The sequence below is a fragment of the Sceloporus occidentalis genome, unplaced genomic scaffold (assembly GCF_023333645.1).
Source record: "Sceloporus occidentalis isolate IW3139 unplaced genomic scaffold, rSceOcc1.0.p SCAF_14, whole genome shotgun sequence".
Classification (NCBI taxonomy): Eukaryota; Metazoa; Chordata; class Lepidosauria; order Squamata; family Phrynosomatidae; genus Sceloporus; species Sceloporus occidentalis.
This window is the reverse complement of record NW_028316994.1, coordinates 19621364-19634123: the sequence shown is the minus strand read 5'-3', so window position 1 is coordinate 19634123 and position 12760 is coordinate 19621364. Positions and strand designations below refer to the sequence as shown.

General features: G+C 48.4%; 1 protein-coding gene across 6 annotated transcripts in view; it reads right to left on the bottom strand.

Annotated features, from left to right (window-relative positions):
- KIF1C (kinesin family member 1C) overlaps positions 1–12760 on the bottom strand; it is a 49648-nt gene that overhangs the window by 10199 nt on the left and 26689 nt on the right. For 5 of the 6 annotated variants that reach the window (XM_089481033.1, XM_089481036.1, XM_089481037.1 and 2 more), the window contains exons 3-13: positions 8441–8517; positions 6808–6987; positions 5852–5917; positions 5562–5740; positions 4402–4513; positions 4134–4211; positions 3906–3971; positions 3229–3307; positions 2659–2737; positions 1854–1999; positions 734–909 (exon numbers count right to left, since the gene is read on the bottom strand). In XM_089481033.1, the coding sequence (XP_089337159.1) occupies positions 734–909; positions 1854–1999; positions 2659–2737; positions 3229–3307; positions 3906–3971; positions 4134–4211; positions 4402–4513; positions 5562–5740; positions 5852–5917; positions 6808–6987; positions 8441–8517 (1238 nt within the window). The remainder of the gene's footprint in view (positions 1–733; positions 910–1853; positions 2000–2658; positions 2738–3228; positions 3308–3905; positions 3972–4133; positions 4212–4401; positions 4514–5561; positions 5741–5851; positions 5918–6807; positions 6988–8440; positions 8518–12760) is intronic. The other variant, XM_089481032.1, reaches the window with a different exon arrangement.

Genomic DNA, 12760 nt, shown 5'->3' with positions numbered 1-12760 from the left:
TCAACCTGGAGTAGGTTTTGGCTTGAGCAGCCTCCAAAGCTTGCTTGAAGCAGGAAAGTTGGATTCTCTACTTTGACAAAAGAAAAACATCAGAACCGAACCTTCAAGAATCACAGATTTATGGAACAGATTCTGGATATACAGCAGATATGGAACAGATTCTGGTTGTGATTCTTGCACAGGCTGACATGGCTGCTGACCACTAACAAACTGGGAGACCAAGAGGGACTCCTGTTCACCCAGGAATGGGGTGGGAATATGGGGTAGGAACCAGCCTGTGGACTGCCTGTGCCCCCAAAGGGCAGTTGTATGACCCCCTTGGCCCCCCAATCTTTAAACCAAGGAATGTAGGTGCAAGCCTCCAAGATCTACAATTCAGATGTAAGGCAAAATGCATCCCTCCTGATGTATTTTGGCCTGATTCTATTTATGGAAATCCAGAAGTGACCTTGCAACCCGTAGCCTCAGAAGACAGGCATGAGATCTACAGGGGCCCTGGTTGAGGGAATGGGGAAGACCCTTCATCGCTGCCCACTTTGGATTAGAGCCTTCAGTCTCTCTGGATGTGTTCCCATGCAGAAGAGAGAATGCCCAGAGACACAAGCTTTGAACTTGTATTAGCTCTGAGTGTCTACATTTGGAAACATTCCCAGTTTGCTTTAACATTGAGCCCCAGCTGGGCTCCTTTCTTCCTCTGCATGGGCTGGAGAAAGGCTAGCCCTGTCCTGCTCACCTGAAGCCTCTCCATGGCCTCCTCCGTGCAGATGATTTGCTCCTCCGATTCAGGGAGGTATTGCTCCGACTCCCCATTGAGGGTCATGGGTTCAAGCAGGAGGGGAGAATCTGCACTCGGGGCAAAGGAAGAGAGGGGAAGCCCCGGTCCCCCTCCTGGGTTGTCTGTCTTGGTGCCTGAAAATGGACAGGTGAAGTTAGGAACTGGACAAATCCCCCTCCCAAAAACAAGGCCCTCAAAGAAGAGCTTCTGAGTTTGTTTCTCCAATTAAACCTCTCCCTCCAAATGTCTCATGCATCTGAGGAGACAAAATGGGGGCCCACAGAATTTCTGGCCATTGCTCTGAGCTGAAACTAGAAGCCACGCCAGACCCCCACCCCCAGCCTTCCTCTGGTACCAAAACACTGGCTCCCCTCACAGAAGTCTTTTTGGAGGCAGATGGATGCAGTGTGTGGCCAACAGCAGAGGAGAGCCCCACAGCCCTTGAACTGGGGCGTCCCAACACCCCTCTTTGCCAACAGGAAAATTTGTCTCCCAAACAAGAAAGTCTCCTCGGACCAACCCCAGGGCCAACACACTGGATCCCCACCACTGGATTAAAGAGTCCCCTGGGGGTTTCCTTTCATCCAGGGGGTATAGAAGGCAGAAACAAAGAAAGGAAACTGAACTGGCAGGCACAAGCCAGCTCCCATCCTAACAGTATCAGGGAAATCTAAGTGAGCTGCTATCAGGAAGGGTTTCATCCCCAGTTGGCTTCTGGATCTCTCTCCAGCCTTAAATTGAGAAACTAAGGTATAAACCAGCTAGTGGGACCTACCAAACAGAAAATAACACTATTTTATGCCACTGGGAGGCTATTAATGCTGGGCAATGACACTGAGAAGCACTCTGAAGCCCATCTGCTGGTGGCTAGCAGGGGTCCGCATCCACTACAGAAACCCCCCTGAACCCACCAAGCCTTTTGTTTCCTCAGATCGCTTGAGCGTTGACTTCTCCCAAAACTTAGTGTTGGATTTTCCTTCACAGCACTCAGCCATGGGACATGGAGAGAATGCTTCTGGGGATGTGAAGAGTGCCCCAAGCAGAGTGCTGGCACCCATTCTTTCCCCCTGTGCACTACCTGGGAAAGTGGTTGCTGAAAGCCCCTGGGCGCAGAGGAGCTCCCGGAGCCGGGCCACCTCTTCCTTGAGCTCTCGGATCAGGCGGGCATTCGGGTCTTCATTAATAATGGCATTGCAACGGATCTGCTTGGTACGGTCAGCATAGCTGGTGGGCGGAGGGGAGGAATGAAAAGAGAGAAAAAGAGAGAACGAGAGAGAGGAAGGAGAAGGAACAGCAGCACAGTTGTATCAATAAGAATAATGTTACAATGATTGCAATAATAATATAGAACATGATATTATAATCAGTATGTGGAGAGATTTTGTAGCACCTTTGAGACTAACTAAAAGAAAGAAGTTGGCAGAATGAGTTTTCCTAGACTTAAGTCTACTTCCTCAGATGCATCTGCCCACAAGGAAACCATGGCTGCTACCTTGAGTTTGCAAGGCCTGAGCAAGGCTGGCAGTGAACCAGGACTGGGGGGGAGGGCTCTTGGAGGTCTCACTCATTTGGGAACCATAAGTCAGAGCTGACTTGAGACCAACTAACAATAACTACAGACTATATAATATTATAGTATTATAAATACATAAGCGAGCATTAAAAATAAAATAAAATGTTGCTGGTGATGACGATGATGGTTGATGGTCCAAAACTCTAGCCAGTAACTCCTGGCAGGCTCTGAAGCCCAGAAGTGATGAGGAAGATGGGAAGGCAATGGATGGGAACACTCTGGCTGCCTCTATCTATGGGTGCCTGCCTCAATATCTGTTTGTGCCTGGTGCCCCATGCCATCCCGCCCCACATCGTCCTCCTTGGCTCACCGGAGGGTGCTCAGCGTCTCCTCGTAGTTGATGTCGGCTGGGCTGAGGGCAGCGATCATAGCGGTGCGGGAATTGCCCCCTGGAAAATGGGGAGAAAATGGGGAGGAGCTGTGAGGGAGGAGAACTGGGAATTAAATCTCCCCCCCCCCTACATTTTTAGCCACTGGCCCTTGGTGAAGGAAAAACATCAGAAGAGATTTTCAGCTGGCAGTACAAAGAATGCAGACATTCCTCTCTCTGACCTCCAACAGGGCCAGCCTCCCAGCTGTTTAGGGGGCTGCATTTCCCATGATCCTCATCCATGAGAACCATTGGCCATGTTGGCTGAGGATGCTGTGGGGGTCATAATCCAGCCCATCCAGAAAGCTCCCCAACGAGGGAAGGAAGCTTGAACAAAAGAAGTCGCACAACATGGTCCTTCCTTTGCCCTTGGGTCTCGGATGCACTCCATATCTACTCCAACCCAAGCCCCCACTTCTCTTCCATCACCCCCAACAGTTAGTCTCCCCAATCCCCCTGCAGCCCTTCCTTCTGGTCCCCAGCCTGCCAAAAGTTTCATTGGGGGCTCACCCAAATTCTCTTTTAGTAGCCAGGTGAGCACTGAGTCCCGGTACGGGATGAATTCAGACTTTTTCTTCTTGTTATTCTGCTGGGAAGGGGGAGACAAGAAAGAAGAGGAGAAAACACACAGGGAGTTGGAAACACGAAGGGAGGCAGGACAAGGAAAGTTTTGCTTAGGCAATGCTTGTTCACAACCCTGGTGGGTAGAGTCCGCCTGAAGAGGTTTTAAATTTGGCATAGCCTGAACTCGGGGGACAGCCTCAAAAACTAAAACAGCTCTGTGGTTTCTGCACTGTATTTCAGAGCCTTTTGAGGGGGGGGGGAATTGGGAGAACCTAGAGAGACTTTGAATAGCCCCCGCCCCAAACTGTGGGAGCTCTGGTGGCACAGCGGTTAAATGCTGGTACTGCAGCCATTCACAGCCACAAGGTTGTGAGTTTGATCCCTGGCAGGGCTCCAGGGTCCACTCAGCCTGGCATCACTAAAATGAATCCCAACTTGTTGGGGCAATTAGCTTACAGATTGTAAACCACTTAGGGAGTGCTAATTCACTGACAAGTGGTACAGAAATGTCCTTGCTACTCCTATTGCTATTGCATTCAAGGGATCCCATTTGGCCAGCCAGAGCTGCAGAATCACATTCCACAGCCTTGAACCCCAAACAAGCCCTGATGCATATCACTCACCATCTCTGCCAGGGCAGAAATCACTTTGCCCAGCGTGGTCAGGGACTTGTTGATGTTGGCACCTTCCTGGGAATGGTTTTGGGATGGGGAAGAAGACATCCATTAGAGTTAGCACAAAGGCAGAGAGATTTCAAACAGACATGTAGTGCTAGAGAAATCTTGATAATACAGACCCCTAGACCAGCACAAAATGGCACCATCTGAAGCTTCCAAGGCACGGGCTCTCACCTTCAGCCTCATGCCCTTTGCTCCCGAGGAATCTGCACGCTCACTCCCAGCCAGGTCCACCAGGCTGATTTTGCTGACCTGAAAAGAAGGGAAAGAAGAATTTGGGTGGCTGGGAGGGGAGCACAAGGAGGGTGTGAAGACTCCTTGAGGGTTAAGGGCCAGGCGCCAGCTTTCTGCCACAGTGAAGTGGCAGGAGTGTTCTCAGTGCAGAGAAGGCGGCATCCTACAGATCTCACCCAGGGAATGTCACCTGGCTGCCCAGCCTCACCTTCTCAGTGTCCAGGTTTGTCATCTCGTCGTGACGCCGCTGCGTGAAGACAATGGTGAAGACAGCATGGGAGCGACTGCTGGTTTCATTCATGTTGGTGGCAGCAACAGTCCTGCAGAGAGGGAAGGGTGGAAAATTGAGAAGATGGAGAAGGAAAGTGGATAATCATCTATGGATTCTGGCTCACCTTCTGGTTCTGGCTCATGCTTTCTGGCTTTTTGAAAACTCCAAGAAATCTAATGGCTCCTGGTTTAAGGATCCCTTTCCAAAGTTCCTCCCCTCTCACAGCAAAAAAGGGAAATAATAAAACGCCCCTCTTTTGTCCATAATTCACCCATGGCAGTGGAACATATGTCCCCCAAATATCCCCACCTTGTTTCTTCATACTGAGTCTCTGTGGCCCACCGGCCAGTCCCCACAAACAAGTCAGAGATGTAAGAACAGGAAGGAGCTAGATAAGATCCTCAAGTGTAAAGATATATCACTGAAAACTAGTTAGGATGGCCATGCTATCACATTTCCCATTCCTATGTATGGTTGTGAAAGCAGTGAACAGTGCTGGACAGTGAAGAAGGCTGATAGAAAGGGAATAAACACATTTGTAATGTGGTGCTGGAGAAGAGTTTTACGGATACCCTGGGCTGCTAAAATGGCAAACAAATGGGTTGTAGAACAAATCAAGCATGAACTCTCTCTAGAAGCCAAGATGACTAAACTGAGGCTGTCATACTTTGACCACATCATAAGAAGGCAGGACTCAGTAGCAGAGACAATAAAACTGGGAAAGATAGAAGGCAGTAGAAAGAGAGGAAGACTCAATTGGGGTGGACTGATTCAATCTGGGAAACCCCAGCTGTCGCTCAAACTTTGCAAGACCTGAGCAGGGCTGCCAAGAACAGGGTGCCTTGGAAGTCTCTCATGCACTGGAACAAAGCCAGTGTTGGCACCAAACAGACCTTCAAGGTCTGGTAGCCATGAATGAACTCCATGAATCTCCCCAGCCCCCTTTCAAAGCCACCCCAGTAGGCTGTCATCGCAATATCTTATGGCAGTGAATCCCACAGTCCAATTGTCCTGCGTCCCTCCCTTCCAGACCCCATGTCTTGCTGGTGGGTGTTGTTATGGTGCGTGTGTGCATTTGTGGGCTGCCAGAGCTGTACCTCGCTTTGTTGCCACAGTCCATGAGGTCCGCAATATCTTCGTAGGAGGTGACAGCGAGTTTGGAGAGGTCCTCTACGTAGGGACCCATGATGGGGTGCTCCCGCACGCGCAAGTTGCCATGGCTTTTGGGGTTCAAGAGATCACGCACTCGCTCACAGTAGATTTCCATGTAGCTCACCTGGAAGGGAGACGCAGCAGGCAGATGAAACCCATGGAAAGGACACCCTGCCAAGCGTGTGGGGCTGAGAGCATCCAGGGATGGTGGGCAGGGCTGAAGGGGGGCCCTTACCTCTACAGAATAGGAGAGGTTGGGGGATTGGTGCTCGTTCACTCGAGCGAAAAGATCTTCACAGAGCTGGTGGGAGAAAAACGGAAGAGAGGAGGTCAGGCAGGAGCACAATCGGAAAGAACAGAGGAGCGGAATTTCTCTCCCTTCTCATCCCTTTTTCCTTTCATGCTCTGACTTTTATATCACTGTCTCTCAGGCTCTCTGAGGGGGAAGACTGGCAATTTTCTTCCTGTGATATGCCAGGGACCAGCATAATATTTCTGCTCCTTGGCTACAATTGTTGGTTTTTAAATTGTAAGTTTCAAATGATGAGTTTTTAAATGTGGACTGTTTTCATATGTATGTGTCTTGTTTGTTCTTTTAAACTGATGTGTGTTTTTAACTGATGATGTGTTTTTGTTGGTCTGTTGTTGTTCCCCACCTTGATCCATGGGGAGAGGCAAGTAAGAAATAATAATAATTTATTTTAAATTTATTATTAGCCGTCTTGAGTCCCTATATTGGAAGAAAGGTGGGAAATAAACATCATCGTCATTGTCATTCATCATCATCACCTCTTTCCTGAAAATGCATTGTGGACTGTCAGCTAAGGACTCATGGTCTGGCACTGGCACAACGACCACCATTTTTAGTGGCACTGTTTTAGGCTACAATTCCACAGGCAAGAGCTGTCTTATTACTGGTGTCACATTAGGCTGCTTTGAGGATTTGGGGGGGGGGGGGATTTTCTGGCTGAAGGAATGGATAAATATGTGGCAGCAAGTTCCATAGCTCAACAACACAGCTGTGTGAAGAAACCCCTCCTTTTCCCTGTCTTCCCAATAAAACATCAGTGGATCTGATCCCCATCTGGGTTCCAGTATTAGAAGTAGTAACAACTGACATAGCGTAGTCTGAGGCAGCAATGCTACTCCAAGAGGCCCTTTGCAGCCCTGATCTTTTGCTCCTCAAAGTACCTGAGGGATGATGCCCTGCTGGTCCTTCTCCTGCTTGCCCATCATGGTGTAAGACTTGCCGGCCCCCGTCTGGCCATAAGCGAAGATGCAGACATTGTAGCCCTCGAAGGCGTGGAGGAGCATCTCTTCGCCAATGTCTTTGTAGACCTGCCGCTGGGAAGCAAAGTTGGGGTCCTCCTCCTGGAAGCAAGCCCAGCATTGGGTTCAAGAGGCTGCGGTGGCTTCTGTGTCCCCTTCCACCCCTGCCCATATCTGCTTCCTTTTCCCCCATCCTGCAGCACAACGAAGCAGTCTCTTTCCCCCAAAGACAATTAGGGCATTTTGTGTCTGCATTAACAGCCATAGGAACTTCCATTAGCCCTTGGAATCTGTAGTTTTGTGAGGGATTCAGATGCCAAAGAATCAAATCCCAGGATTGCTTAGGAAGATGCAGTTAAAGTATTGGGATCCAAGTGCCATCACTGTGAAGGGGCAAAGGGGTGCCTTGAAAGTGGCCATCTTGGCAAACTGTGGGCAATGTACATACCTGTATATCCCCTTGCACTATGTCAGGCCTTGTGCAAGGGTCACAGTCCATGTTTGCACAAGCCCAGTTCCTCCAACATAATCCTTCTGGCTTCTCTTTGTATACTTTAGCTTTCTTTCTCAGGATGGGCATGTGTCACCCCACTAACCCCCAAGGGGCTTCCCTCTTCCCCAAGTTGCTGACCACCTTTCACTTCACTCCCCTCAGAATCTAAGGCAGAGGTGGAAATCCTCAGCCTGAAGATCCAAGTGTGCATGGCTCTTTTGGGACCTTCAACTCACCCAGCAATTTTCAGCAGGGAAAAAAAGACCTTTAAAAGGCATCAGCCCATTGCCATTTTAGAGGTTTCCTTGTCTCAGAAGCCTAAAAGTTGACCAAGAGGGACATAACGTCACTTCTGGTCACCCAAAAAGGATGCCATGATGGCACCTGTGAAACCATACAGAAGGATCTGGAAAAGGGCTGGTGCCGCCCTTTGAGGCCTGGATCGCCTCCCCCACCAAATCCTACAGGATCAGGAAGTCCCTCCAATCCATTCCAGGCCCATTTTAATCCATGGATGGTCATCTAACCGCTGCCAACAATGTAGCGTACTGTAGAGAGAGTCTGAGGGTGTCTCTTCACTCACTCACCCCCTCCCTTTCTGCTGCACATTTGCCATTTTGCAACAGAAGAGTGTGCCCACATCATTGGAGATGCAGTTGGCTGTACAACCTCAACCTACACCACAACATCGGTGTTGCTGTGTGGCCACCATATTTGTTTTTTTTTATTTATTATTTATATACCGCTATTCCAAAGATCATAGCGGTGAACAGCAAGTAAGCTAATTAGCAAGTAAGCTAATTTGCCCCCAACAATCTGGGTACTCATTTTAGCGACCTCGGAAGGATGCAAGCCTGAGTCAAGCTTGGGCCCTTTTGCTGGTCTTGAACTCGCAACCTTGTGGTTTCGAGTGAATGGCTGCAGTACAGGCATTTAACCACTGCGCCACCAGGGCTCCATATAACCATGTAGGCAGAAGTTTCCACTTTTCCAGCTTGGTCAGGTCTTGTCCCCTCTCAATACACACACATCTCCCGACCATCCACACCGCTAGAAACTCACCGAAGTGTGAGACCAGTAGGAATAGTCAAAAGTGAAGTTCTTGATGGCATCTTTGGACTGCTTGGGATTGACAATGCCTGGCAGGTGGAAAGAAAGAAAGGAAGTCCAGTTGTGGTTGCTAATATTGGCCGTGCTGCTAACATTAGTACAAGCTGGGTCTCCCTGCTCCAAAATGCTTAGGACCAGAAGTGTTTTGGATTTCAGATTTATTTTTTTTGCCTGCGTTTACAATACCTGTTCATTGGAATACCTGTACATAATGAAACGTTTTGTAGATGGGGCCTAAGTCTAAACACAACATTCATTTATATTTTATATATAAAATATACATGTAGCCTGAAGGTAATTTTATACAGTATTTTTTAATAATGTAAGGCATGAAAGAAAATCTGCATAGACTGAACCATCAGAAAGCAAAGGTGTCACTATCTCAGCCCCTCTCCCTCTTTCTCTCCTCCTGGAGCCTGCAAGCCCAAAGCCTCAAAGAGGACTCTGCAAAGAGGAGGCCTGGAAAAGCCTTCTTTGAGGAACTCTGCTCCTCCTAGAAGGAAGCAAGAAGGGGTGAGGCTCAGGCCAGAGGTGTCAGCGGCTGGCTAGCGTTACTCAATGCGGGCTCTCAGGAAAACATTCCCCACATAACTCAAATTGCTGCCCTCCTCGCCCCTTGCTGGGTAGGACAGGGGTGGGAGAAGAGCCTAGTGCAGCCTGGCGGGATGCATTTTGGAGGAGGGGATGGAAGAAGGAAAGAGCCCAGCAGGACATCCTCCTTCTTCCGTTTGGGAAAGGGACTGCCTGCATGGAGTGCGTCTGCATGTGTGCAAACATGCAAAGCCCCCCTTTTGCCTTCCCCTGAGGCCTTTCCTTCCTCCGCCAAACCCCCTGTGACGGCCTCTCAGCTGTTCCAGGGCTAAATATAGACAGGGACCAACAGCTGATGAGTTGCGTAGCTTCAGACACACACACACACGCAAGGAAAAGGGAGGCCAGGACACTGAGATCAAGTCAGGGCAGAGTTGCACCCAGATCTCCGGGGGCAGGCAGAGATCCATCTTTGCACCAGGACTTTACAGGCAAGAACTGGGAGACTGAGAGAACAAGGGCACCTAGCTAAAACACCACCCTCCCTAAACATTAACTACCATGGCTTCATGCTATGGAATCCTGGGCTTTGTAGTTTTGTGAGACATTTAGCCTTCTCTCTCAAAGTGCTCTGGTGTCACAACAAACTACAAATCCCAGGACTGCACAGGATGGAGCCATGGGAGTTAAAGCATTGATTGTGCGGTGCTATGAGGGCAGCAAAAGGGAGAAGGGGGGGAGATCAAAGTGCATAGTCACAAGGCTTTTATAGGCCCTACAACAATTCCCATGGGGTCTTTGACATCTCCAGATTCCTTGGACTTTTTTCCAGGGCAAATGGACAAGGGATGAATTGCTGGAGCCACAGCTTTGAAGACAAACTGCAGAGTGGAGTCATTTCTAAATGGCTAAATGATTTAAATTCACAGAGACAGAATTGTGTGACTGTCTGTGTTCAAAAACAAGGAAAGCCACATTTCCCCTCCAAGCTACTGCAGAAAAATGCCAGGAGTCTGGAGCTCTTACTGTGTGTGTGTGTGTGTGTGTGTGTGTGTGTGTGTGTGTGTGTATACAACCCATTAAAGGCTTCCCCCTCCTTTTGCTGGGGATAAATCAGAGATTTTGTGCAACTGAGGTTCAAATGCTATGCACCAAGATGGCTTAAGCCATTCTGCTAGAACAGAATGTTGCCCAATGGACCCTTGTCTGCAGGTGTGGGACTACGGCTTCCACCATCCCCAGACAGAGCATGGATTATATTGAATTCTCATAAAATGGGGTGTGATTTAACATAAAAGAGGGGGATGCAAAGCTCCCCCCCCTCCCGTTCTTCCATCAAGGAAGCCTGGAAGTCTAATATGCACTGCAGAATTAATGCAGTTTGACACTACTTCAACTGTGAGCATGGCTCCATCCTATGGACTCCTAGGATTTGCAGTTTGTTGTGGCACCAGAGTTCTCTGGCAGAGAAGGCTAAACGTTCCACAAAACTACAAATCCAAGAATTCCATAGCATTCAGCCATCATTATTGCTGCAATGTAGATTAGACCTTTGATAATGAGACACCTCATATTTCAAGTCAGGGGCAGCTCTCCCTGTCCAGGCTTGTTTTTGCAAGGCTCCCAATTTTCCTTACTGCTCCACTCTTCCTGCAAAAAAACCCCTGGATGTTTTGGAATGGAAACCTCCAAGGGGAGTGATGGTTTTGCAATAAAATAAATAGGGTGACCCTCGCCCTCTGATCCCAAGCCACAGGCATTTATGGTGTTGAGACAGCTTCTGATGGCTTTTTGGGGGTGGGGAATTGGGGCCCAGACCATACAGGCTTGCCTATATAGAAAGAGACCACAAGGGTTATCCAGTCCAACCCCCTTCTTCTGCCATGCAGGAAATCCAAATCAAAGCATCCCTGACAGATGGCCATCCAGCCTGTGCTTAAAGACCTCCAAGGAAGGAGACTCCACTACAATCTCCGAGGAAGGAGTGTGTTCCACTGTCGGACAGCCCTTACTCTCAGGAAGTTCTTCCTAATGTTGAGCTGGAATCTCTTTTCCTGGAGCTTGCATCCATTGCTCCATTGTCTCCTATTCTCTGGAGCAGCAGAAAACAATCTTACTCCCTCCTCAATATGGCATCCCTTCAAGTATTTAAACAGGGCTCTCATATCACCTCTTAATCATCTCTTCTCCAGGCTGAACATCCCCAGCTCCCTCAGTTGTTCCTCATAGGGCTTCATGGTTTCCAGACCTTTCACCATTTTAGTTGCCCTCCTTTGGACACATGGCTCCAGTTTCTCAATGTCCTTTTTTAATTGTGGGGCCCAGAACTGGACACAATATTCCAGGTGGGGCCTGACCAGAACAGAATAAAGTGACACTATTACTTTCCTTGACCTAGACACTATACTTTTATTGATGCAGCCTAAAATTGCATTGGCCTTTTTAGCTGCTGCATCGCACTCTTGACTCATGTTCAACTTGTGTTCTACTTGGACTCCCAGATCCCTTTCACATGTACTTTCATTCAGCCAGGTGTCCCCCATAATCCTATATCTGTGCATGTTATTTTTCTGCCCTAAATGCAGTACCTTACATTTCTCCGTGTTGAATTTCATTTTGTTAGCTTTGGCCCAGCTTTCTAGTCTATTCAGGTCATTTTGAATTGTGATCCTGTCCTCTGGAGTATTAGCTACTCCCCCTATTTTGTTGTGATCTGCAAATTTGATAAGTATGATCCCAATTCTGTCCTCCAAGTCATTGATAAAGATGTTGAATAGCACTGGGCCCAGGCCAGAGCCCCACTGGACACTCCACTGGTCACTTCTCTCCAGGGTGAAAAGCAGCCGAAATCTGTTCTAAAAAAGTTGCAAGGCCAATCAATCAAAACAGAGGCGGGATGGCGTCTTTCAGGAGTGTTTTAGTTGAGTATTCTTGCATGACAGGGGCTTGTAGTAGATGGTTTTTGGGGAACCCTTCCAACTCTAAGATTCTCTAAATCTCTTTATTTATATCCCACGTTGTTTGTAAAAATGGGACTCGCTGGGCTGGGCTGAGCTTCTATCAGAGGCCTTTCCTAGAACAAACGTTTGTGTTTTCTTTAAAAGCCATCACACACTTTAACCAAATATCCTTAAAATATTACCTGTAGCCTGTTAGAAATACTGTTAGGCTGTCATGTAGCGTTAATTGAATTAAACTGGATTATTGGGATGAAGGGTTGAATTGCCAAGAATGGGCTGGGTTCCTTTGTGGCTTTTGTCACATATTCCTGGCTTTTTCAGCATGGCCACCAGCTTCACAAAGCAAAGCTCTGCTCCTTGTTGCCTCTGCCTTTTGCTGCTCTGTAACTCAATCCCAAACACAACACAGGAGGGGGGGTTGCATGGGGCCAGGAGGCCCAATGTATTTTAGGTCATCACCAGTCCTGTCTTGCTAACTCAAGGCAGCTGGCTTTTGGTGGCCCTCTGAGCAAGAGACCTGCAAAGCCCTTGAGCATCACCAGTCCTGCTGAGGTCTTGCATCTATGACTTCCCTGATGTGCTCTCAAGACACCTTCATGTTCCCAAACCCTATGAATGACAGGCTTCCAAGAGATCCTTTTCTTAATAGCCACAGGTTCCTTGATGGAGTCCACCTAGCTGCCACCTGGCGGTCTTCCTCTTTTCCTACCTTACCAATAAGCCACATCATCCCATGAAGCCTCTACAGTAGGACAGCCTTTACTGAATCACTTTGTCTTTA